At 43.7% G+C, this 27,928-nt stretch overlaps 1 protein-coding gene across 5 annotated transcripts in view; it reads right to left on the bottom strand.

Annotated features, from left to right (window-relative positions):
* FSIP1 (fibrous sheath interacting protein 1) overlaps positions 1-27,928 on the bottom strand; it is a 169,115-nt gene that overhangs the window by 114,111 nt on the left and 27,076 nt on the right. For all 5 annotated transcript variants that reach the window (XM_019551366.1, XM_019551367.1, XM_019551365.1 and 2 more), the window contains 3 exons: positions 18,369-18,481; positions 17,458-17,565; positions 4,346-4,510 (listed from right to left, as the gene is read on the bottom strand). In XM_019551366.1, the coding sequence (XP_019406911.1) occupies positions 4,346-4,510; positions 17,458-17,565; positions 18,369-18,481 (386 nt within the window). The remainder of the gene's footprint in view (positions 1-4,345; positions 4,511-17,457; positions 17,566-18,368; positions 18,482-27,928) is intronic.

Genomic DNA, 27,928 nt, shown 5'->3' with positions numbered 1-27,928 from the left:
GCAGTCTCCTGCTGCCCAGTGCAGGCACTCCCAAGGCTTGAGGGGCCCAGTCCTGCATATCTCAAACCTCAGAAGTTCCTGCTCGTCTTTCCTCACCTACAGAGATGCTCCCTGAAATCTACTGGGGTGCCCTATTTCCAGGGTTCCCTATTGCCAGAGACTCGCCACAGAGATTGCCAGGAGAGCTTCTATAGAAGGGGAGGAACCCTGACTTTCCCCCTTTGCAGAAACACACTCCAGAAATCCTGGGGGTATGTCTGGAAGAGAGGAAATCCAGAACACTCCAGTGAGATCCTGGGGCTAAGAAATGAGGAAACCTGACTTTCACTCAGGAGTGAAGCCATATAAACAAATTCAAGATTTATATGAGCAGTATTTATTATCTAGGTACACATTAGCTAACGCAAAAATGTTTAAAAAGCTATCACCTCAATAAATGCATTAAAGACATTTCAAGTTCTTTTAAATATTTCAATTACAAGATACATTTCATGCAATTCACTCATAAGCTGAACATTTATTTGCATACAAACAAAAGGTATCCTACAAAATCTCACAAATAATTTCCTAAATGAGACTATCTAAAAAAAACCTACCCTATTTATTCTTCAGACCTGAAAGTCATTACACAACTTCTGTTGTCTATACCTAAGTTTTAGTTTCTAAATTTTTATAACCATACAAGAAATATAATAAAATGGTTAAAAAAGGATATTCTAGAATAGTGGACTCAGGTGCAGTTTTTGTGGTGAAGTTAACATAAAAAAACTCTGTAGATTTCAGAAAAATACTAATGATTGCAATTAGAGTATTTTAGTCCAGTAGTGTGCTTACCACTGCCTTCTTCAATTAGACTCATGGCATTAGCACTTTACTATTCATGTGATGAGCCATGTAGGTGATTAAATTACCACCAGATGGGGTTGTTGCTTCACACACTAAAAAGCCATTACTAATATGAGATTAAATATCAGCATTAGAAAGTTTCCATTTGCAGTCTCAAAACTAAATTATAAACTGGGATAGAAATAGAATGCTAGGAAGGAGTTAATCTAGAGACTGTAAAAATAAAAGTAAAATAAAAAATACAACTAATAATATTATATTTAAAAACTGCCACAACCTCAATGAAAACAATAGATTAATTACTTTAGTTCTTTGAGATGTTTTTCATCCCCACAAATAAATGAACTAGGATGCTTGGCTTTGCAGATACATATTTCAGGATGTCTATTTCACAAATAAACATGCCTCACCCAACCATCCCCACTCTGCAAGAACTAATCCCAGAAACAAGACAGGGAAGCCACCTCAAAGCACTCCCCACCACTACTCTCAAGCATACCACACACAGAGATCACAAGAGCAGTGGTGAGAGAGATGAACCCAGGACAGCTTCACTACCTCAGCTTCAAAACTAGTGCATATTGAGTAGGTTGCCAGAGTGGCATTCCTGGGGAGAGGCACACAGAAGTGACAAGGACATACCCTTAGGTGTATCTGTCCAAAGAGCATATGAGTTATAGCACACATGTGTGTAAGAATATTTCAAAACAGGGATATCATATTTTTATTTATAAGCATTAACACCATACTGTACGTTTTTATGAAGTATTAAAAAAGCACACCGGTATTTTTACTTTAGCTGCCACAACCTTCCTGTTATCTTATGATAAACTACATCCCCAAAAGACAAGAATGAGAAAGAACTTCTTCACCTATAAAGTTTGAGCATAGGGGTGAACCCCAACAGCTTTTACCAGCCTCTGAAGAATAATTAACTTTTCGATATCTTTTACTACTCTTTAACAGACATACAATGGATAAGGGGATACCTTTGGAATCCTCATAAGTGAAAGCAAGCCTAATCTGTAGAGGTGCACTGGTATTTCGGTCTATATCAGACTGGAACCAATAAAAGAAAAATCAACATTATTGGCAATGGGCTTTTTTTGGCTGATAATCCCACTGATAAATGCTGCATGCATGCACATAAATGCAGCATGCACACCACCAGGCACTCAGCCCAGCAGCCTGGAGAGCAGCATCTGGCTGGTAAGAGTGGCAGGGGGAAGGCTCAGAGGGGAGGGAAGAGGTGGGGGGGGACAGATAGAGGACTTCATGGTAAGGGAGAGAGTGGGGCAGGGGCAGGCACTGCCCAGCCAGGGTGGGGTGAGGCCTGGGCCAGAACTGTAAGCGGCTTGTCCAAGGGGCACTGGGGGTGTGTGGAATGGGAGCAGCTCCCCACCATGCGAGCACCCCCGGGGGAGGCATGGGGCACATGCTCACCAGATTTGTGTGCAGGGCAAGGGCAGGCTGCCCGCTGCAGGCTTGGAGCCAGGGGATGCGCCAGCTTCTTCTCAGCAGGGGTGGCCTGGGCCAGGACTGCACTTGGGATTGGCAGGGGCAGGGAGGGCAGCACTGGGAGAAGGGGTTATAGGAGGGGGCAACAGCAAATTTTGAGGTGGCTGTAGCCCACACCAAAGCCCCTCCTCCCAGCACTGCCACCACATGGCCAGCCCCTGCTTGCCCCAAGCACAGCCCCAGCCCAGCCCCCCCTGCTGGGAAGAGGCTGGCACAGCCCCGGCCTCGAGCCTGCAGTGGACAGCCCACCCTCACCCCATGCAAAAATCTGGGGGGCACATGCCCCCCATGCCTCCCCCAGGGGCATGCACAGCAGCAGGGTGCTGGTCCCACTCCCCACCCCTACATCCCCAGGACGAGCCACCCACAGCTCTGTCCTGCACCCTGCCCTGCCCCTGCCCCAGCCCCACTCCCTCCCTCATCATGGGGGCCCCAATCTGCCACCCCATGCCACTTCCCCCAAAAATACTTACCAGACAGATGCTGCTTTCCAGGCTGCTAGGCTGCATATTGGTTATCAGATCAGTACTGGCTGATATGGCTGGTTAATAATCAGCCATCGATATTGGCCAAAAAAATCTTTATCGGTGCAGACCTACTAACCTGAATGCCCAAAAGATAGTACTGCCATCAATAATATGATACTGTAACAGCTCGGGATCCTAGGGGTGGCCGTGACCTCCCCTAGCGCCCCCTACCGTGCCAAGGTGATAACAAAAGCACCCTCACAATCTCGCCTGCCACATCTTTGATGTTAACAATGTTTAAGGGAGGCTGCCCTCAGTCCTGTCTGGCACGGTGCTCTGATGTGTCTCAGTCTTAGTGCTACCTTGGGTGACTCGGTGCACCCTGGCCTTATGGGTTATGCGTGGCTCCAACCACCCCTGTACCACACCCCAAGCCTCACAGACGTACCAGACATTGTTTGGTTGATTTCCCTTTCCACGCCCTCACTGGCGCTCGCTGGCTTGTCTCGCAGCCTGTGCCCTCACTGGCGCTTGCTGGTTTGTCTCGCACTGGGGCTTCTCACAACTACCCGCACTGGGGCTTCTCGCCTTAGGGCTCAGGCGGCCTTGGCCTTACCTGGCCCGCTTCCAATCTTCTGCTCCCCTTTTCAGGGCTGGGGTCAGTGCACTCCTGAATGTTGTGCCCTCGCTGGCACTGGGGTCCCCACGCTACCGTGGAGCCCCTATGAGGCCTCCTCCAACCCCTAATAGCCTCACCCGGTCCTCCAATAACGACAACAACAAACAATAACACAAGCCCCTGGGCTATAACACAAAGTTAAACCTCCTGGCTAAACATCCTCCAACCACACCACCTCTCACCCGTGTAACTCACGGCTGGTACATTCAAGCCATATTCTCTTTCCCACCTTCAGGCAGTACTCCTTTTTCCTATCTGCCACCAGAGAGAGAGAGAGAGAGAGAGAGCACTCACCACCTCCAAGCTGGGTCTTATAGTAGTCAGCCCTGCCCCTTCCAGTCAGCTGACTCACCAGATGTAGGCCCCTTAGCTCCTCCTGGCTGTCCCTATTAACCAGCACCTGAGGCCATGCTGCTGCTTTTCAGGTAGCAGACACCTTAGTGCCCTGCTACAGATACCATATTTAATTTGCAACTAATACCCAATGTGTTTAGCAAAATTCAAACTTTGCACAAAATATTTGCTGATGAAGCCACAAATTTTAAATCCAAGTTCTGTAATAAACACTAAAAAAGTAGAACATGCTTGAAACATACACCACTTAAAAGGAGAAGATGACGTACATTTTCTCATGATATTCAGAAACAGACAAGACATACCAGTGATAAAAATGACCTCATTGAACCAACTTCATTACTTTACTATTGTCAAGTATATTGAGATCAAACTCTGAAAAAATGCAAAATGCATTTAAAAATATATTTATTTTCATTTGATCCCAAAACATATTTCATGCAACAAATCTGTAATTTATAAGTACTGTACAGTACTGTACCTGATAAATTTGGCTTGGAACTTTAGAACAGGAGCTATGAATTGCGGAGCTATCCCCATTAGAAACTATTATTTGGAGTTTAGCATCTATTTCATTTAGGTGATGAAATTCCATTGGTTCAGGTGTGTACCCTTCTCCAGCTACTAGCCAACCAGATGCATCCTCCTGTAAAAAAAAAAGAAAGTAAAACAGTCAGTTCATCTGTCCAAAGGAAGAGGCTTTAAGGCAATCGACTTAACGTATTTCCCAAAGAAACAATATGTTTAAGAACTAAATAAATTAGGGCTGCACCAATATATATCAGTTGGCTATCAGATTGGCACTAATAAAAGAAAAAATGATGTTATCGGCTATCAGCTTTTTTTGGTCGCTGTAGCCGATAATCACAGCCAAGCACCAGAAGCACCCAGGCAAGTGTAGTCCAATCCCCACACCCCACTTCCAGTCTGAGCCTGAGGCAAACTACAGGTCCTGGCAAGCAGCAGGAGCAGGCACCAGGAAACAGTCACAAGGCACCGCGCCCAGCAACAAAGGGACTGTTACTGGCTCCTGCTGCTGCTGCCGCTGCCATGGCAACATTGCATGTGCAACAGGGGCCTGAGCACTAGAGCTGCCACAGAGACAATGGGCTGTGTGCAGGTGGGGTAAGGCACTGCGTGAGGGACGTTCTGCTCTGCCAGGCACTTGGCACCTTTGCAGAAGTGGCTTCTCCCTAGCAGCCACAGGAGCTCAGCTGTGCAGCACCTGCCGGTGCTGAAGCAGTAGCATGCTCTGGGGCTTCAAACACGCCCAGCACCACTGTCCACATGAGGGTCTGCCCTGCCCAGCCGTGATGGCAGCATGGACTACATGGGGAACTGTGGGCAAGATGTATGGCAAAAAGGTGGTCACTGCATTCTTCATCAAGGGTCAGAGCAAGAAGGAGGTGTGTGTGTATTATAAATGCAAAAAGGTTTATTTTGTCAGTAGTTTAAAATGCCTTGCACTATTACTAAATATCAGCTATCAGACTGGCATCTGCCGATATGGTTGGTTATTCATTGGTTATCAGTATCAGCCAAGAAAATCTTTATCAGTATACCCCTACTATAAATCTAAACCACTGATGATGCATAAGTGTTGACAGTGGGGGGGCATAACTCCATGCCACTGTCACTCCCGCTCCTGCTGGGTGCCATTGATATTATGTTACCATTTTTAATTTGCAACATTTAAGCTTTGCATAAAATATTTGCTGATAGAGCCACAAATTTTAGATCCAGCTGTTTAACAGCGTTAGGAGCAGTATAGAAAAAGAATCAAGACAAAACGAGACCCTAATTAGTAAATGTCCAGCATACAGCTGGATCCAAAAAAGTGTCATCTGGACAGAGGTCCACACCAGTGCTTAGTACTGCTTTATATTGGCCATATAGGCACAGAGTTGGACATTGGGAGCTGCGCTGTCCTCCATGACATTAATGTAAATATAAGTGATTTACCCTGGATTTATAGCAACACACTGCTAGCAGCAGGTAGTCCCTACTTTTTTTTTTTAAGTAAGGGGATGGGAGAAATAAGCTAGGGTGTGTGTGAATTTGAGTGCAGAGAATTCTTCAGCTAACAAATGATTTTTTTCAATAATCCTACAATTTTTGGCATATGGAAATCCAAATGATTTCAGTAGCACATTGATACTCAAGGATCTTGCAGGACTGGATCCAATAATCCAAACCATTTATAGACAAACGGTACCATAAGAGAAAGAATGGTCCATGAAATTACAGTAATAAGGGAGAGAGTATCTAACTGTAGCATTCATTTTCTACACCAAATAATAAATTCGCTGTATGGCATCCTGTTGAGTTAAACTTTAAAAGTGCACTGGTTTTTTTTTAAAGAAATTAAATTTAACTGTAATGATTGAAATTAAAAGCAAAGGAGGATTAGTAATGATATGTTAAGACCAATTTGTAGCATACTATTGTAATCCCTTTTAAAAAGCAATTCTCTGCAAAAAAGCCAATTAAAATGAAGTACTGCGAGAAAATGATATAGAAGAGTCCTAAATCATTGTAATACATGCCAGAAATAATAACTTTCAAACCCCCGTTTAGACACCACACTTTTTTCTGACAACCTCTTTCACAAAACTGAATTCAATACTTGGGTTTTAATATGAATTATGAATGAAAAAATGCATGGAATTAATAACAAACAGACACAGGTTTCAGAAGTCAGAAATGTATGAACATTATTCTAGTAAAACCCTAAGGAGAAATTAGAAAACCACCACAAAAATAAACAAAAAACAAACAGAAAATGGATTAGTTGTAACACTTGCTATTCTTTTATAATAATATGTATACGTTAAAAAGCTCCTCAAAAAGTGAAAAGTCAATTATTTAAAGCCTGTTCTTCCAAGGATGTATTGTAAAAAGTAAGAGAGAAAAAAAGTCACAAAATCATCTTCTGAGGCCAATTAATAAAAACACTTCAAACTACAATCTACTGAACAAATGAAGTTACATATGGAAATGAACTACGCAAGCATAACTTCATTTCCAATCTAAAACCCATGCTTTAATGTCAAGGTTACATATCAAGGTAAGTTCAACACATTTTTATTTTCTGAAGGGCCACCCTGATTGAAGATTTTCATGGAACTGAAACTCCTGTGCTCAGTCCTCCTGCCAGTATGCTTTCAGCTCATTAAACCAGAAAAAACTTCTCCAACTGTGAAGTAAGCACCCAATATTTGCCTCTTAGAATATATCAGACAAATTATATCCTTGTAAATACGGCAGAGCATGATCTGATAAAGAGCCTTTGAAACATCTTAAATGCTGATAAAAGATGTCTTATGCATTTGTAGATAAAAATGAAAAATTATCAAACAGCACTAACTGAATTACAATACAGGTTTCCCTTGCCAACCACTGGGGTTAGGTTCCTGAAAGTTCCCGTGTTTGGCAAAACCATGATTAGCAAGACAAAAAGCTTCTGCGAAAAATGGCAGGTGGTGGGCTGATGCACAGCCACAGAAAACTGTGGTAGAAGACTGAGGGATTTGATAATAGTCTTCAAATACCTTGAAGAGAGATTATAGACAGGGTAGAGATACGTTTTATTTTATGGCTGTAGGAGACAGGATTAGGAGAAATAGCCTCATGCTGCAGCAGATAAATTTAAGTTGGAGATGAAGAGAAACTTTGTGACTCTGAGGGTGGTGAAGCATTGGAACAGAAAAATACAAATTGTCCAGAGCAAACTGGACAGACACTTGGCTGAGATGGTTTGTCAGGAGCAATCCTAACTTGAACAGGAGTCTGGATTAGATGACCTCACGAAGTCCCTTGAAACTCTTCTTTCGTATAAACTTATATTAATGTTTGAAGAACTGATGAAAAATCACCTAATCCAGTTCAAAACAGTTAAGATTTGTCACAACTCCCCTGATAATTTCATTATGATCTTTGCTATAAAAAAGGAAATGCCCAAATTGGATTATAATTGTAATAAGATAGTTGGGGCATGGAGCCTGATGGGACCACGTGGGAGGAGAGGGGAGCAGTGTTACCCCTGTTGTGTGCAGCCCACACTGGTGTGGTCCATGTTATAATGAGGTTGGACACCCCTGGCGTAAAGATGTATATCTTCTTTCAGGATGTGTAGGGTTTTTTTGTTTTGTTTTGTTTTGTTTTTAAAGAGAATTAACCTTCAAAAAAAAATTAAAATTTTGCAGCACTACAAAAATAGTATCTGTAGTAAGCCAGATCATCCTAAGTATGAAGATTTTAAAAAAGTAAAGAAGGGATAAGGTTGTTTTCTGTGGCAGGGTACATTATACACCAGTAGCACTCAACCTAATCTATAGACCAGTGGTGTTCAAACTTGTTGCTCAGCAGGCCAGATGAGCTGTGCCTTGTCTGACCACAGGTCAGATAGTGGTTTTGATCCAATGCTGGGGCCAGTATGGCAGCCATCATCTGGCCATTGGGCAGGGAGTGGGGTGGGGGCAGCCCAGCCCTGCACTGGGAAAAGGGAGTTTCACCACCCTGCCCTGTGGAGAGGGAGGCAGGACACAACCCAGCTCCATGCAGGGGGGAAGGGGGAGTGATCCAGCCCCAACCCAGCTGCCCAGGAAAAAAGTGGCATGGCCCAGACCCAACCTGGCCCCCATGGAAAAGGGGGCATAGCCAAACCTTGTGGAGGGGTGGGAACAGGGCATGGCCCCAGCCCCCAGGGAGAAAAGAGGATATAGCCCAACTTCACAGAGGCCCAGCCTCAACCTGGCCTTGCAAGGGGAAGAGAGCACACCCTGGCTCCAACCAAGCGCATGGGGCTTGGGGTTGGGGAATTTGGTGGGGAGAGGGTAACCATATTAATGGCCACCATTCTCCCACCAAATTTCCTTACCCACAGGCCAGATGCAGTGGCTCAAGAGTTTGAGCCATAGTTTGAGCACTCCTGCTATAGACTACAGAGCATCTGACGAAGTGAACTCAGGTTCATGAAAGCTTATACCATATATTTTTTATTTAGTTAGTCTACAAGATGCATATAAATATGGATTCACATGACCAATTTCTCATTAGGGCCATGTACAGATGTAACACATTGTCCTTCCAGCTCCATCTTCCTGGTCATCCGCGCCTTACGTGGGGAGCCTTTGGAGCCTTCTTTGGAATTCTTCTGTCCCGCCCTAATATCACCTGCCACATCTTGATGAAAAAGTTACTATGCAAGCAGGAGACTGCCTGTTATATTGGGTATGTTGGGGTCTCGCCTAGGATGGCATGACCCCTTTTTTCTCTAGCTAGGCCTCCCCGTCCAAAACCACCGAACAGGGTTTGACTCCAAAGCTCTAGCTTTTCCTTCCAGTGTCTAGAGACTTGGGGCCCCCTTTTCTGCTCCCTTCAAGAATACAGCACTCCCTAGCCCAGAGGCACAAGTGCCAGCCCCACAGCCAGGGGGTCACAAGTTCAAAACCAGGACACAGCCTTAAATTCACACCCCACCAGTCCAAATAGAAAAACAAAAGTATATTTGTGAACCAGATCTCCCTGGCCTTTTTAAGATTGTTGTTCAAGTGTCAGGGTTTGTGTTGCCCCAAACTGCGCCCCTACTGGCACTCAGGCTCTCCACAGCCCTGTTTCACTCTGCGCCTCACTGGAGCTGGGGTCTGTGCCCCCAAAAAGCTGTGCCCTCACTGGCGCCAGGGTTCCCACTCTGGAGTGGGTCCCCAAAAGTGAGGCCTCCTCTGCCCCCCAATAGCCTCACCCCAAACCACTGGTCGTTATTCAATAATCACAAAAAAAGAATAACTGCACATGCTCAATCAATGCAGCAGGTCAGCTTACATGAACTTGCTTCGAGTAATAGATTTTCATAGACATTAGGGCTAGAAGGGAACTCGGAAGATCATCAAGTCCAGCCCCCCCGCCCAAAGGGCAGGAAGTCAGCTAGAGTCTTGGCTCTACACCGCCGGCTACAGTCCTGGTTGTGGATGCAGCCGCCATCTCTCAGGGGCTTCCGTAGCTTCCCCCTTCCTGATGTGGACTGCTCCTCAAACTTCTTCCTGGAGCTCTCAGAAGCGCTGCTTCCCTTCGGCTGCTGCCCACTTTACTGCCATTTAACCCACGGTTTTTATAGTCCTGCCTCTTCCGGTCAGCTGACTAGCCATCCAGGTTCAGCCTTTAACCGCTTCCTCTCCAGCCCTCCATGCCCAGACAGTTCTGGCCTTAAGGGGGGTGAACCTGCTTCCTCGTGACAGGGTTAGGGTTCCCTGTCACAACAGACATTACATTTTTACAGGTATAAGTGATCAGAAGCCAGTATATACCCGTTCAGTTCACTCACTGTCACTATTACTGTCCCTGTCGGTTCCACTGCTGCTGTCATCATCGCTGTCTCCAGCTCCGCTGCCTTGTTGTCCTCTTCACTGTCACTGTCCACTCCCTCTCTAGGGGGGAGGTCTTTGAAGAGCCTGTGCCAAGTGTCCTTTTGCCAACTGGAGTTGCCTGCATCCTCCTCATCCTCTCTTACGGATTTCTGGTAGTAGGACTGGAGTTCACTCAGATGTATTTTAACAGTCTGCCACCTCAAGGTTCATATGTTTGTACATCAGGATGTTCCTAGATTTCTACAGGGCACTCCTGATGCAGGACACAAACTGACTGAAGTGGGCTGATGGTCTCCACTGGTGTTTAGACAGGTGCTAGTATAGCACCACCTCTCTTGTCAACTGTCTGACCCCTGTCACCACTTCACAGAGTTGTTTTACCTTTTTCCACACCTCCTTGGCTTACAAACGTAGCCAAATGTGGTGGTTAATGGTTTCTGTGGCACCTTGGCAGGTTGCCCTAGGCAGCTCAGTCTACCTCTGCTCCTCTCTGTGTCTCTGTGCTCTCACTGGGAGAGCTCAGTGGGCTATCAGCCAATTCAGGTCTCTGTGGCCTTCTGTAGGACCTTGTGGAAGATCTGCTCCCAAACACCCTGGCAACTATTGCCAGGGAGCAGGTACATGGGTGACAGAATGTCCATGGCTGTCACCGCATCCTGTATCTTTCTGTGGTTAGCCATTGTGGCAGGACCTTCATTCTGTAGTCTGTACCAGCTGCAACAGTTGTTCAGGATCTTTGAGAACCATGGTGGGTTCATGATCCATGATCTTCCATTGGTCAGCATGAACACCGCCCCCCCCCCAGTCCTCCGGTCAAAATATCTTATGAGACAGGCTGTTTTGGACTCTGTGCCTGCTGCCAGCTTACAGATCTGGCTTGTGTACCTTGCCCACAAGTACAAGAGGATATCTGGGATTTCCCTGGCCCCAGTTTGTTTTGTCTTTATACAGGGTTTTCCTCACCACCTTCTCTTATCTGGATCCCCAAAATAAGATGCACATCACTCTCAGATAAGTTAGTACAGCCCATCCAAATAAGATATATGTCTGCAATCTCCCTCAGTGCTGACTCTCTCTCAGGTCATTGTGAGCTACTACACTGCATATATTTAGTTTTCCTCTTCATTCCCACAGTTGAGCTGTGCCTTTCTTTTCTGTTTCCAATTATTCCTGTTTCTTCACCAGCCTTAAATGTCTGGCAAACATCACCAAATGGGGCCTGTGACAGGAGTATCACTACTGGAGCCTTTCTATTGGTGACTCTGCCCTCCTGTTATGGGCCAACCGCCTGCTTACTCTCCTGCCATGCCTTGATCTTGATTGATTGATTGATGTAATTAGCAGGAGGCTGCTCACTTTATGTGCCCCGGTGCCAGGGGGCACTATCTGCAGCTCCTTTTCCTCCCCTACACCACAGCCCAAGCCTTGCCAAAGGTACTGACGTGGTATTCGATCTGGGCCCGGCTGTGATTTGGTCCTGTCCTTCCCTTCTCTCAGGGGCTTCCCACTGCCCTCCCCCTTGGTCTGGGCTTCTCACTGCCCCCCTTGCTCTGGGGCTTCTCACTTCTCGTGGCCGTCTCTCCAGGGTCCTCACTGCCCCCCTCATTCTAGGGCTTCTCACTGCCCCCTTGCTCTGGGACTGGGGTCAATGCACACCAAATGCTGTGCCCTCTCTGGTGCCAGGGTCTCCACACTACCGTGGAGCCCCTATGAGGCCTCCTCCAACCCCTAATAGCCTCACCCAGTGCTCCGGTCAAAACAGCAAATACAAAAACACAAAGCCCCCAGGCTATAACATAAAAAGCTGAACCGTCCGGCCAAACAACATTTAATCCCTACTGGGAAATACTCCAACCCATAGCAGCAATCAGGGGATGCTCATGCAGTCAGGCTTCTCCCCTCTGTCTGGCACTGGCCGAGCTCCCCCTCCCTTGGCCACCAGAGGGGAACTGCCCTCCTGGCCTCACGCCTTGGGCTTAAGAAGGACCAAGGCCCTGCCCTTTCCTGTCAGCTGGCTCCCCACCGCTTGCCCTAGCAACCAGCACCTGTGACTCTGGCTGCCCTGGTAACTGGCAGCTGAGCCTCCCCCTTCTTGCCACTAGGGGCATCTCCCAAGGCATTTCTGCTCTCAGGCGCAGGGCACCTGAGTGCTCTGTGACAGGGCCCCAAACAGTTAACCCAGAATCCCTTTGTTGCCCCGTCTCACAGCTTGTCACATAAGATTAGCATGGCCCCACCACCCCTGTGGTATAGTCAGACCAGGCTGCCCTGCAACTCATCTACATATACATTTTTGGAGGATCTGAGGACTGGTGACAACAACATCCAGTTCCAGTCATGAGTGGGGGGCAAATTATCACATGGATCATTTGTGGGAGGTATCTGGACTACACAAACTTACTGAGAAGTGTTGAGCTATGGTGTCACCAGGGCTTGAAATGCTGTTGACTCTGCTGGGGCCCAGCACAATAAATTACATGGTAAATCATGAGCCTTTTGGCTTTGGGCTAATATTATGCATGGTTTTTACTGTATATACATGTAGGTACAAAAGTGCTGCTTAAAAGTACATTTGTAGAATCCCTGCACTAAAACTTGCATCTGTTTAAAAAAATAAAGGTAAAATGCATTAATTCATCTTGTCAGTGTTTTCAGATTTGCCCCTCATTTCCATGTGTTCATGGAGAGCAGAGTCTAACAGTAACGGTCACAAGCTGGCGGAGGGCAAGTTTAGATTAGATATTAGGAGGCGCTACTTCACAGTCAGGGCGGCTAGGGCCTGGAACCGGCTTCCAGGGGAAGTGGTGCAGGCTCCTAGCCTGGGGATTTTTAAAAGAAAGTTAGATGAGCACCTTGCCGGGGTCATCTGACCCCGGTGCTCTTTCCTGCCAAGGCAGGGGGTCGGACTAGATGATCTACCTAGGTCCCTTCCGACTCTAGCTACTATGAAACTATGAAACTATGAGGGCTGTAGAAGGAAGAAAAATTTGCCAGGCAGAGGGCAAGGGAGGCACCTGATCCCCCTCCCCCTTATTTTCCCGGTTGTAGCAGTGGGAGGGGAACAAATTTGCAGAGACAAATTTGAGGCAAACTTCCAAGTTTATAAACTTCCCATATATAGAACCTAATTATTCAGGGTTGTCTTATATTCAAGTAAATGCAATAGTCCTTGAGGTCTTAAGTCAGAGGATCATCTCTTCCATACAGGGGAAAAAGAGAAATGACCTTCTAGTCTGACCTCCACCATTTTCAGGGGTTAAGAAAAATCCATGCCTATGGGACACTTTCAGAAGATTCTGTTGCTCTGCAAGGCTTTGGGGCACTTGCAGGTACTGGGAATATGAAGGCAACCAAAATGTATTCACTTTTTATCCCAGTTTTCTGCTCAAAGCAGAGATGCGGAGCGGAAAATTTTCCAGTGCTTTATTTTTCCATGGGAAATTTTCCATTTCTAAAAATTGTTTCTTAAAATTCATTAGTAACAATGAATGTATGCCAATGTAATATTAGGCAAGCTTGGCAGTACAGCTATGTGAAGCTTCGGTACCCGATTTGATTTGGAGAAGGTATGGACCAATTTGGTGGCCAAATCTCCAAATCCAAATCAAATCAGGAGACCAATTTAAAAGGTCCAAATCAAATTGCAAGCCTCCAAATCAATTTGGAAAAAGATTCTGATGTCAGATGGATAGACTGATATACAAAGAAATCCTTTATTGAACATAACGTGTGTTCAAGTTCAAGGAGCATTCAGTTTGCTACTACCAGTTTCAGTGGCTATCAAGAAACTTGAAGGAGATGCAACAAGCCTTTAAAATATTCCAGAGATATTCAGACAAGTGAATGAAAATCAAAATGAGCTTTTGCCTTCTCCACCTCTATCCAAAAAGATCAATTATTTACTGCTCTTGATACAAGTATGGAAGTAGCTAAGAATGTCCCGAACATTGACAAAATAGCCGTGATGATAGGCATTGCTGAGTACCATGCAAAAAAAAACTTTGGAGCAAAGATATCATTTGGCAGGCAGCAGAGAATATGTCTCGTCTCACATGGTGGAAGGGATACGGTAACACCTGACTTGTCCAGGATTGCTCTAAGAATCCTAAGCATTCCACCAACAGCAGCTTCTTGTGAACAGGACTGGAAGGCTTACAGCTCAGTCAAGACAAAAAAGAGCAATAGACTAACAAATAAACACACCACTAAGCTTGTTTCTATTTCTCAAAATCTCTTGCTTCTGGAAAATCAGTCAGAAGCACAATTAGTGAAGAAGATACAGTACGATAATAAGTTGCCCTTGCCCATAGACTCATTGATAAAACCATCCTTTAGTGAAAGAGAATGTGGTTCAAGTAGTTCTGAATCAGATTTGCCTCAGTCTGATTCTGCAATTAAACTAATAAGTAGTGCAAGTGATTCTACAAATAGTGACAGTGAAACTGGAGGTACCACAATGACCTCAGTGGAAGACAGTTAAACTGTTGAAGTAGATGAATGGAAAACCACAGCATACCATGCACAGTTCTTTGGGTGTGCTAAAATTACTGTGTCAACAGTTTTCAGTGCCTTTGGTTTTTTTCTTAAATTTAAACAAACAATGTAAGTACATGCTATTGTGTATTGTCTTTCCATTTTCACAAGTATTCCACTAAAAATAATTTCTTTCCACATAAAGCTTTGAATTTTTTGGAATATATCATTTAAACCACATTAAGAGTATTTAATTTTTTTCCTAATCAAATATTTCAGCTCAAATACTTGTGGCTACTGGGATATAAAATTAACATGGAAGTACTTTTTTAGTTTTGCTTACTAAATATAAGTTAAATAAACATGCTAAATCAGATCGTGCTCTATTTAGGGCATCGAAAAATTTTCTGGAAAATTTTCCAATTCAAAATTTACTGGAAAACTGACATCTCTGGCTCAAAGTAAGGAGGTTTATTTCAGCATGTCTGCCCTATATAACTATGCTTTACTATTTCCAAAAATGTCAGTCTGTCTGATAACTAATTTACAAAACTATTTGGGGATACAATACAAAAAGGCTTGTAACTTACCTGCAGGACAGCATCCTTATATTCAAAGAATCCTTTGTTTGAAAGGTAAATTGACATTACAATCTGTTTGAGATAAATGGCATTACAACGCTTCTATGTTATGGCATGGTAAAATAGTTACAAAGTCCCTAGCTTACAAACTATCAACACTGTTATACCATTGAATCCTTGCTTAGTTTCAGCTCACTGCCATTCAACTAATGCTGTTGCTATAATATGTACTTATAACATCTACACTGGTCTCAGCATTAAGTGATGTAACACCATTTTCATCATCCCTAATGCTTGGCAAGTGTCAAGCATAATATGATGTGAACATATGGCAGCTATAAACTTTGTGGGGGCTTGGTAGTCAATTGTTATAAGCAGTAAGAAGACTGCATAGTAATTAATATTAAAGTAATTTTAAGAGAGTAGACTCTGATACTACTAAGAGATTAAGATCATTACTTTGAAACTTCACATCCAAAAAACCCATAAAACACTATTAACAGCAGCTGCATGTACACATGCACTCAAGTGCAGAGTAGACTAATTAGCTGCAAAATAAAGCATCACTGTCTACATGTGAGATGCTATTAGGCCGCAGTAAACTAATTAATGAAGCCATAAGACAGTACTGTCAGTGTGGAAGTCTGAGGATCTTAGAGAGAGATATGTGCAGTTAATCCACCCCAGATTTGCTAATCCTCTTTGGTACTCGCCTGCTACGCCTTTGATATTAAACAAAATCCAAAAGAAAAAAGTAAATATTTGGAGGTAACTGTTGTTTTTCAATGCAACATCTCTGGTTACTCGGCCTCTTCACAGGGCTCTTTCATCCCCATAACCCAATGTTTTGGCGTGCGATTCCTTAATTACATTCCATGCTCAGTGCACCAACACAGTCTTAAGAATGCTTATAAAGCACGTGCCGCATGGGTCACGAACCATTCCCAGCACTTGGGCTTACACCCCCACAAGTACCCCTCTAAGTCTGTCCTTAGGCTTACTTGCCCTTAGAATCTCGGATTAATACTTCTCTGAACATGTTCAAGATCACCTCCTACAGCCAGTGTTCAAATTAAGGACTGGAATTTTAGTTTTGTTCTGTTTTAATTCACAGAGTCCTGATCTGGAACAATAGCCAACTTAACTCAGTTCCCTGGCTTAGCCCTGTGTTCTGTCCCTGCTGAAGGGGAGAACTCCCATTTTCACAGGGCAGATCCCCTTAGCTGTCCCATCTCTTCTTCCCTTTAGGTAACAGACATACAAATGCCTCACTCACTGGACCAGTTCCTTGCAGGCCTCCAGTGTGATGCTCTTACATCAGCTGTCACCTCAGGTAAGTCTCGTAGCTTTCAGATCCTCCTTTGCTGGACTCGTTGAATCCCAGCTGGGATCAGTTAATCGCTGCACCTCCATGCAGCTGCACAAGCACCTGCTCCTGCTGCTCCCCCTCTCCAGGGAAAACAACTCACCCAACCCCAGGCTTTTCTACTTCTGGGTCAGCTGCTGGAACCTATCTGGTCAGTTCCCCATTAGCCCATTCTCCCTGCCAGCCCCAGCACCATCAATAAAGCCATAATTCTTCTCAGTTCTCGCTTTTGACTTACCATGAAGGTGGGGCGCTCTTGTTCCCTCTGTTCCTCTGTCTTCTTACCAATTGTGCCAGAACATAAGTGCTGCCCTGTCACAGTCAGGGACAGTACTATCTTACCATGGGGTTATTAACTGCAGTTAGACACAGACTGCAAGTAAATTGTGTGGGTAAACTGGACCTGGTAAACCCAGGCAGCAGAGGACCAGGCTCCTGCCTGCCACCTAGCCACACACTGTCAACACCTTCATGCCTCAGTCAGCCCCTCCGCTACCCAATGCCGCAACCTGGAGCCCAGGACTGCCACTCTGTACACCCAGCCCTGGCATAAATTGCTCCACCCTGGCTCAAACTGCTGTTGTCCCAACTGCACATGTAGATGCTGCACCCAGGAGTAGTTTACTCTGGCTCAAACTGCTCCAGATGTATTGCTTCAAATTAATTGCATGTGTCGATGTATCCAATAAGTAGCATAAGTTAATCTTTATCATTTGAACCCACTACTTAAAATTTTAGTTTGACTTTAAGAACATATCCATATTTATGCTTTAAGAAGTCATAAGTCAGTAGAAATAAAGCGTCATACCTCAGTGTCCTGAAGTTCACTTCCATCTTCTGTACCTTTCAATAATTCAATTAACCTCTTCTTCTCTTCCTCAAGCATAACCACTTGGTTCCCTGAATCCTTTGCCAACTGAAGTGTTTATGGGTAAAATGCAGAATAAAAACACTCAGAAACTAGGTTTGTTCATAAGACTGAAGATGTTTAAACAAGCAAAACTTTTATTCTCTGTGCAGCCAGTTAAAATCTAACCCTACGTAATGGTACCTAATGTTATTACCTTGTTTTAGCAAATCTGGTGGCTACCATAAATAAGTTGGTAGTCTTATTCCAGTTCCTGATATAGAAGACAACCCACCTCTATCATAATAAGAAACCTTCTGCAGAGAACTTTGGCAAACAGGTCAAAAACCAAAACAAAGCATGTAAAGTTAAGTTCTGCCTAGATGAAAGTTGAGGAATTAAGATTTATCATAAATGGCAAACAGCTTGCATTGCATTGGTATACTTATTCAATAGGTAGATAATGTTAAGACTGCCCATCCAGTATGTTAAAGCTACATTAAATTATCTTTTTTCTTGTTTTTGGAAAAAATAGTAATAATAGTATCTGTCCAAAAATGGACTAGATGGGGAACTACCTTTGCTGCTCATATACGATCATCTAAAATCACATTGGTCAAAAGCTAATTTGGAATTGCCTCTAACTTTTAATTTTGGCAAGCAATGAAGGCTCAATTCTGATCTTAACAGTACTTTGTACTATTAACAATTTACTTTATTTTACAATTTCATTCATTTTAATCTGATTCATTCTTATAAAATCTTTGATTAAAGAATCCAACTGTTCAGATAATGTAACTTTTTAAAAATAGTTTTCTGTAATTATCAATAACTTGCTCAGTCATTTTTAATGTTAAGGCATTAATACATACCTCAATGTTCTTTTTAATAAAATCCTGATTTTTTTTACTTCTGGTGTTACTTTCATAGTGTGATTTTTCTGCTTTATTGAACAAGCCACTGGTTTCCATTTCATTTTGACAGTCTGTAGTTAAAACAGTTGTAAAAATCTGATTTGCTTCTCATTAGACTAAATCAGTACTGAAAAGACAACAATTCAATTTTTTGCCTTGCTTAAATGTATAAATTAGAACACTTAATCTGACAAACGGTGAAAATGATAAATGGAAGGGAATTTGGTTTTTTATTGATAGTATTAAACTGTATAATCATAGAATCATAGAAAATGAGGGTGGAAGGGACCTCAGGAGGTCATCGTCCAACCCTCTGCTCAAAGCAGAACCATCCCAAACTGTATCACTCCAGCCAAGGCTTTTTCTAGCTGAGTCTTAAAAATCTCCAAGGCTGAAGTGTCCACAACCTCTCTGAATAACATGTTCGAGTGCTATACTATTTCCAGTGTAGCATCAGAAGCATTTCAAGAAGGAAAATATAGTAAATGAAAGTTTCTTGAGATGCTAACATATTAAAGTTTTCTTATATGTACGATTACAGTTTTGTGAAAGCTAACATTTTTTGATGGAGCCTCACCACAAAACGTTAATATACATTTTCCTTTAAAAAGACTTTTTAAGCCTTAAATTAGATGGAGATTTTTAAGAAGTAATACAACTGTCTGGGGACATTTTAAGTGTGGTTCTTAAATAAAACAGATGAGGAACAGATGAGCCCCTGGATGTTCTGAAGAGGTCTGTAAATCATTTTAAAAAACAACTCACGCTAGAACTTGCAAGTTTGAAGTTGCTCAACAACAGTCTTAAATATATTAGTCATGACAATTTACATTCAATATATGTTCTGAGACAAGTAAAATCCTTTAAGCAGTTAATTCAACTTTGGGCTATTATCAGATGCAATATTTTCTGAACAAAAATTTTTAAAACCCCATATAAAAAGTTTGTAAAATATGGTTTGTGCTATTTGGACTTTTCTTCTCATTTTAAAATGAAATATTTTCTCACAACTACAACAATGATTCCACTTCCTGCAGATTTATTAACTGAAAAATCCAAGCATTCACAGGCAATGGACCTTACAAAATGATCTTGCTGCCCTAGATATACAACAGATCTTTCTTACATCCTTTAAATTTTGGGATTAGAGGTAGATCTGGGGATTATCTGGCCTAGACAGGGGAATGTGTTTACTTCTCTTCAGATTTTCTCTTTAGATTGATCAAAGATGAACTAATCACAGCTTTTCAGAGTGTGTAAATTCCATTTAAAAAAATAAGATTAAAAGAATTCACATTCAAACAAAGAGAGACAACTAAAAGCAAACACTGTAGATTGCAAAAGAAGTTCAACTCATCCATCTACACAGTATATACATAGGACATACAAAGTTCTCGAAAGTCAAAGAAATCCTGGCTTTGTAAGTAAGCCTGCAGGAAGTGACTTTCGCAAGCAGAGTCCTCCATCCGTGCCTCCCCCGTAAGAAACACGTCTGCTGCCCTTCAGTAGTTCAAATCCAGGACTCAATGGCAAGAGCTTCCAAAAAACTTGTCTTAACTGTTATCATGGAGAGAGATGACCTTGAAGTTAGCAAAAAACCTCAGGAGTTTAATGAATAAAAATGAACATGATGAATTTCGTCCACAAACCAATAGCCCATAAAACATAATTATATCATGTTCCTTATACAAAATATTGATCAAGAAGGAACCAGCTGTGTTCTGAACTTGTTGAAATTTCATTTGCCTTCAAATTTATTCTTCACATAACATTTGCAAAAATCAAATGTAAAAGAGAGAAACATCAAAGGACTGCAGTTTGCTGTCCAACCTGGATGAAACAAAAACCACACCTCCAGTCCAGAAGAACATTTAAGCATCTGTTTGACTTCAATAGCACTACTTGAGTAGATCCATTAATTTCTCAAGCAAGTGCTAAGAATAAAGCACAAACTTTAAGAACCACTTCTACCAATTACTGTTCTCTGGAAGTCTAGCACCAGCCAAGGAAGCAACAGGTCTTAAGCTAACAAACCAAACCATGCTAAAAAAAGCCTTATTTGAAACAGTCTCACCTCTGCACTTGTTTCTAGTTATTGCTCCTGCTCTCTATCCCTCCAATTGTGAGGGAGTTTTAGCTAGGTCCCTCTCATACTAAGCACCTGTTCTTCGCCTCTTCGCCAGACAGAAAGGAGATTCTTCTGAATCAGAGCTGTCCAACTTTGCAACAAAGGGCCACATATCCCACCGGCCACACCAGTGGGGATGTCACAGATCCCCAGGATGCACACTGCATGAATGCCTCCCCTTCCACTGCAACAGCCCCACATGAACGCCCCCTCCCACTGCTGCAGCAAATGCCTGCATAGATACCTGCTCTACTACCACACAGTGTACCAAGTTACCCCAACCCTCGCCCTGAGCTCCCCATTCTATGCTGTGGTGTACCATGCCACCCCCTGGGTAGGCGCAAAATGTGGAAGCTAGAGGAAAAAGAGGAAGCCTAGAGACTCCAGCTGCTGTTGCAGACAAAATGATAAGGGGAGTAGTGACTTGGTGGGAGCCCAGGGACTGCAACTTAATCACTCACAGGCCACCAGTTGGACAACCCTGTTCTGAATCATATAATATAGAAAGAGACAAAAATGAGTACCTTCAACATGGTATTGGCCATGAAAACCTAAAGTACCTCACTACTAGTCCAGTGACATCATGCATACACAAAAATTAACCCTCTGAGTAAATAATCAATTGCTTTTTCAAAAAAGGAAAAAATATTGATACGGTACATGATACTTTTTCTTTCATCATTAAATCTGAATTTTAAATTATAGCATTAGAGCTGGATAATTTCTTTTCAATAAACATATCTACTATAAAATGTTATTTCCGAGTAAGCTAAGCTAGTCACAAATTCAGGTCAAATTAAGCAAGGAGTATTGGCTGAAAATACTGAAGAAAACGTAAAGAAGTGTCTAAATGTTTAGTGCTGCCATTTTCAAAACAAAATATTTTGCTTTGAAAAAGCTGATATTTTGCATTTTGAATGGGTTTTTAAAATAAAAATATAACATTTTATATCTAAATGGCACTTTTAATTTAAAACTGATCTTAACTGAAAAAGGAAGGTGTTAAAAAAGTTACGTCAGGCTAAAAAGTCTTTCAGGTCAACTAAAAACAACAATTTAATTTTATTGTACTGTCAAAAACTTCAGATTGTTGTTTTGGTTCTATCTAAACCAATTTTTTCCCCAATTTTTCACTTGATTCTACCAGCTACACTATGAGGTATGAAGTCCACAAGTTTACTCAACAATTATAAGACTGTAATAAGTATCTACCATGAAGACTGTTTTCCGTTGTAATCATAATCATGTGAATAAATCTGTGTATTAAATATTGAAATAAATGTTTCATCCTCTTCAGAATGGGAAGGTTCTGCTAATTAAAAAAAGCATATTCAATAACTGTTGAGTATTTTTTAAATAGGTTTCATTATTTAATAGGATATATTGGAGACCATTCTCACAGTAAGATACAAGTGTCACAGAAATACGCTTCTGGTTTTCTTGAAGTAGATACAATAATATTATAATAAAAATATTTTACAAAAGATAAAGGAAGATGGTTAAAAAAGTGCTTACCTGGGGAGATAAAGGTCATTATGTACAAAAGTAAATAGCTTTATGATACATTTTAACATTATTTGCCATTTTTGTCTGTAAAGTCTGTTAGAGCAGGGGTTGGCAACCAGGGGTACACATACCCCTGGGGATACTTGGACAGGTCCTAGGGGTGCACATGGATGGGCGGGGATGGAGTACTGCCACCTCCCAAGAGCAGGGCCAGGGCAGGGCAAGGGCAGTGTGGTGTGGGGAAGCTTGCATGCACTCCAGCCCAGTAAGCTTCCCTACCCTGTCCAGCTTCTGCTCCTGGGAGGTGGTGGCGCTCCGTCCCCACCCACCTGGCTCAGTGTCTGACCATGCGCTCTCTGCCCCAGCTTGGCGTCTGGCTGTGCACACCACTTGTCATCCGGCTGCCAGGGGTACTTAGACTAAAAAAGTTTGAAAACTTCTGTGTTAAGAGTTTTTGAGCAAAAGAATAGAAGGAATGGGAGGAGGAAGATTTTTGTCTAGTTATTTTAATTCTGGTACATTTGTGGGCTCATATAGAGCTTGTGATTGTATAGCAAGGGATAAAGCCCAAGGCCAAAATGTTCAAAAGTTTCAGTAGACACAAACAGCCATTAAACCCAGATGTTCCATCAAGTCTTTAAGGCTACTCATAGACATCAAAAAAAACCCCTGCACTTTACCAAGAGCAGCAGCACTTTACTTCAACCCGGCTCTACAGCATGTGTATAGATTGAGAACTTATGCTGGGCTTTTTGTTGCTTTTATCTTATAGTTCATTCAATCAGCTATTAAAGTAAAATCACCAAAAGCCCCACTAAAGCACCCAATCTATACAGACATTGGGCAGGCTGGGTCTAACTAACGCATTGCCTCTTCTAGGTATGTGCTGGGCTCAATGCATGAGCACACTGAGTTTAAAGTACACCACAGTTTTTGGGGGGAGGGGGGGGTTTAATGTCTGCAAGCAGCTTAAGTGCCCAAGAGATTTTCATAGCTGGTATCTGGCTGCACCCAAGCTGTTAGAGTTCCAAGTAGCCTGGGTCAAGAGTATGATCTGGAAGAAAGAGTGCCCACACATCCCAATTCTCAATGGCTGCCTCGAGTATTTAGAAAGTTACTCATGCTTCTTGCAAGAATTAGTCATGGAGTGCAAATTAAAATATTCAAAGGGCAGTCCATCTCTGCAATCTGTGCACATTTAAACAAAGATTGCATACTATAAGGGCCCAAGATTGCATACTATAAGGGCCCAACATACTTTTGAAAGAACAAGTGTAATTTCTCACATAGAAAACATACCTTCCCCCCAAAATGAGCCCCCCAAAATTGGGGTGCATGTATTAAGCTAATTTTCTGTCCAGGGTTGCAAACACCCTGGTTTAATTCCTGTTCCACAGTGTAGCAGCTGTGGTATTACTATTCAGGCAGCTGAGTGAGTTAATTGATTTAATGGCTCATTGTTCTTCACTCTATAGATGATAAGGTTTTTCCTTTTTAATAGTGTTGATATTCCACTAATCAAGCCAGGCTTTCTTAGGAAAATTTTGCTACCTGCTAGATGCTTCTGGTTTCTCTACTGCACGGCCTCTTTAGCCAGCCTCTTCAGCTCTTCTCAGAATCATAGATCCACCCAAAGAGACAAGTCTTAAACTGAAACCCTAGCAACTGCTGTAGTTATGTGGGAAAGGGAGGGTGAGTCACATGAAGATTAGATTCTGCCCCTGATGTGTGCAGCCATAACAACTTCAGAAAAAACTCAGTTTTCATCCTGCTTTTCAAAAATAAGGCATGTGTTACATTTAAAGGCATGCTGCATGCAAGAAAATATACTAATCTCAAAACAAAAGCTTCTATTAATGTTATCCTACTTGATTAAAAGCATGATAATGGTTGCATATAGCAACCAAAGAAAGCAAATTTATGACTGCAGCATCTGCCACAAAGTGGGATATACACGTTTCTGCAGCCACAGCAATTGAGGTAAATGATTTCATAGTTGGAGCTGGCATTTAGTTTCACAGCTTCTCTGCATTATTTGGTGTTATAAAAAAAAACCCTAAATATTCAAACACTGGGATGAAAGTGATTTACATTCAAATCAGTTTATTTTCAAATCAGAGCAGGATCCTCTGCTGTCAATCATACAAAATGGACCTGAGGGGAAAAAAGAACTAGCAAGTCTTATAAAACTCGGAGGCAAAAAGGATCCTAAAAAAAATCTCAACTGTATAGAACTCCCCCTGTGCTGCACAACAGAATTTAAATAAAAAAGGAAGTGAACTGTTAATAACCACAGCTTTTCTCTCCACATTTACTAGACTAAGAAATATATGAAGGCATATTCTTTTCATCAGATGCTGACATCTACTGGACTGTTGTACATACACACACACACCCCCATACACACCCACTCTGGTTAAGTCTATAAGGTGCAAATCTACCCTGCTTTCTACTTGACTTCAGACAAATACGGCTAATTACATCTCCTTATATACCGGTGACCAGTTTAAATCTTTGAGCCTTCTTGCACAGGACACTTAGCACAAATTTTATCCAAGATCTTAGTAAACATTATAATGCTGTATTAAAAGTTAGAATATGTTCAGCAAAGTAGCATGGTAATACTAATAATTCTATTGAGGATTGTCAGTCCCAGTAGCAGCACCACTTGGGAACTGACTCAAGACTCCAAATGCAAAGAGGGGCTAGGACTGACAATCAGCTGATTTTTGGTCCCAGGCCTGTGACCACACCAGAGTCTCTAACCAGCTCCACTGCAGTCCTGGTGCAGAGATGCTGCAGAAAATCAGATGATTGTTAGTCTTAGCCCAGAGACTTCAGTGGAGCCAATCTAAGACTCCTGTGACTTTTTATCTCAACCCTGCGACCCCATTAAAGCCAGTTCAAGACTCCATGCAATCCTGGGGCTGGGACCCACAATCAGCGGATTATCTCCATGAAGCAGCCCCATGTTGGCTCAATGTGTTACTTAAAACAACCCGGAAATATTTTTCATTTGAAAAAGGCATATCTGCTACAATATAACAGGATATGACAGCATTTGACATTTTAAGCGTGTTTATCATACACTAAGTGTCCCGAGCAATCAGACCCTTGCATTCCCTGACAAACATTTAACTAAATAAATAGATTGTAGTTAATCCTCTTCTAATAAGTGTCCATCGCTTTTAAGAAGTCTAGCACAAAATGAGAATTTACATTATTGGAGTTCTTCAAGATGCAAAGTCCATGTGCACATTTCCACAATTAATGGAAACATCTGCATACACCTGAACTCAGATTTCTGTCTAGCATTGCTCATGATAACTATACATGTGGAACCACCTTGTGTTTCACACACAATTTTTTTAAAAAGGTAGAGTGTGAAAACTTGCAACCACAAAATCCCAGGTAGAAAAATGTCTCTGAGACTGAGATGGTGAGCAGGATGCAGAATATACATATGGACATGCCTTGAAGAATTCCCCTTACTAGCAAGTAACTTCCCATAGGATGGGAAAACACATTTTGACCCTTTATTAGTGGATGCTGCGCCAAGGTCACCAAGAGTCTTGAGTTTGGCTGAGCTTAAGAATAGATCATTCTGCCTCTCCACAAGATCTTAGCACTCCTAAAGATCTTTAGCTCTCCTAGGCTAGGGACAAGCAATACACATAAACTGGTTTAAGTGATCACAAACTGGTTTAAACCTGTAACAGAACAGACATTCAGTGCACATAAACCAGTTTCAACATGGCTGAAACTGGTTTAAGATAAACCTGGTTGAATGAAGTATCAGACTTAATTGATTTAGCTTAAACCGGTTTATGCAATGTCTGTGCCAGACCCCTTGCTGATTTAAGATACACCAGAGTCCCTCAGCATCCCAGCATGCTCTCTGGGCTGGGCTCTCTGCTCCAGCCCAGCCAGGATGGCCCCTCTGCTCTTCAGCCAGAGCAGGGACAGGCAGGGGCAAGGGTCTGGCCAGGGAGAGGTTTAGTCCCACTCCTCCCTGTCCCACCGGCAGGGACTCCAGCTGGGTCTACTGGTTGCTCCCCCCTCCTGCTGCAGCAGTGGTCACCATGGCCTCTGAACCCTGTGCCGGTTCCAGGCTCCCATGTTTGAGCTGAGCAGCTGCGGCAGGGAGAGAAACAGCTGCTCAGCTTGAGGCAAAATTAGCCCTCCCCCTGCCGCTGTTGGCATCGGCTGAAGCCACCTGGAGCCGACAGCAGACTGCCCTGCATCTGCTCTGCTGGCACCGCTGGCCCAGTGACATGGTGGAGGTGGCTGCACCTAGAAGAGTCAGCAGCAGGAAGGGGAGGGGCTTTTTCCCCCTGCGCTGAGCAGCCTTTTCCTCCCACCGCTGCTGCTCAGCCTGGACTTGTGAGCCTGGAGCTGACTTGGGGTCAGGGCTACATGCACGGGTCCCTGCCTGTACCGCAGAGCTGGGGCCAGTGGCTAGCAGCAGCATCAAAGGAGCTGCTGCAGCCAGGCTGCCAAAAAAGGCAGTCCTCCTGTGGAGCCCCAGCCCTGCTGCGGAGCCCCAGCCCTGCTGCAAGACCAGGAAATGGTACCTCAGCCTGGTGAGACTGAGGGACCTCCTGGGGTCCAGACAAAGCCCCTGCGCAAGCCAGATCCACCCAGCCCATGACATCTACCCATGCCCCTGACCAGCTGCTGGAGTGTCAAGGGGGGAGCAACTGTGATGGGGCAGGAGCCCCTTCCCAGTGGGGGAAGAGCACGCTGCATAGTGAGGAAAGTGGCTGCAGTGGCAATGCTGTTGGAGCTCTGGCTCCCTCCAGGCCCAGGTGCTGCCGCACACAGCCCATCACAGCTCTGCCCACCCCGCAACATGGCCCCCACCAGGAAAGAGCTTGTGCTGCCAGACATTGCGATGGGCTTCTGCCCCAAGGCCCTGCCCCCTCTCACTGCAGTGGCCCAAGAGGGGCACAGCCAACCCGTAGGGCCTTTTGGAGAGGGGTGGGCAGGGATGGGGTTATTCCCCCTCCCTCCGTCATCCAATGGAGGGGACAGCAGGGGCCTATTCTGCCACAGGGAGCAGCCCACTCCTACAGCAGGGGTGGAGAGCAATCAGCAGACCCAGCTCAGGTCTCTGACGGTGGCACAGCAAGCGGGGCAGAATTAAATCCCTCTCTGGCCGATTCACCCCAGACTGGTCAGGTCCCCCTCCCAGCACACTTTCCCTGCAGCTGAGGGTGTGCACTGGTACCCCTGGCTCCTGGCCTGAGCAACTGCAGGCATGTGCCCGCATGTCTGTTTTGATACAAAGCACTCACCCTCTGCAGGTCAGACTAGCCTGCAAAGGTTGAATCAATTCAGGCTCCTGCTTTTTGAATGTCTGTCCCTAGCCCTAAAGACATTGATAACTTAAAAGTTTTCTAACATACCAAAAAAAGAACCTATCCTGTTTTGCCAGGTAGGTCTCAAAACCTTTTCTGCTGTTGACCAAGATGCCTCAAACAGCTAATCCACTGGATGAGGCTTTTTCAGGGACATTGCAAAGCAGTCCCACATCCACTGTAACAGCCCCATGCTGCTGAGGAGGATGAATCTCTGAGATAGAGAATATGAAGCTGGGAAAGAGGAGAGATAGGACTCCCTTCCCGCTGATGATATAGTAACCTCTTGTATGGAAGATACTCCTCCAAGGAAGAGGACCCCAGTGGATATAAAGAAGCCAGTGGCAGTAGTGGGGGATTCAACCATTAGCTGGGTTTGTTAACCCAATGTCAAGGGCTATAGGCTGTACAGGAGGGACAGGATAGGAAAGAGGGGTGGGGGCGTGGCGCTCTATATTAAGGAGGAATACACATCCTCGTTAATTAGCAAGGAGCCAGGGGAGGGGCACTCTGAAGTGCTTTGG

The sequence above is a fragment of the Crocodylus porosus genome, unplaced genomic scaffold (genome assembly GCF_001723895.1).
Source record: "Crocodylus porosus isolate Cpor-Errol unplaced genomic scaffold, CroPor_comp1, whole genome shotgun sequence".
In the NCBI taxonomy this organism is placed as follows: Eukaryota; Metazoa; Chordata; order Crocodylia; family Crocodylidae; genus Crocodylus; species Crocodylus porosus.
The sequence above is the reverse complement of the archived record's forward strand: the minus strand, read 5'-3'. Positions and strand labels throughout refer to the sequence as shown.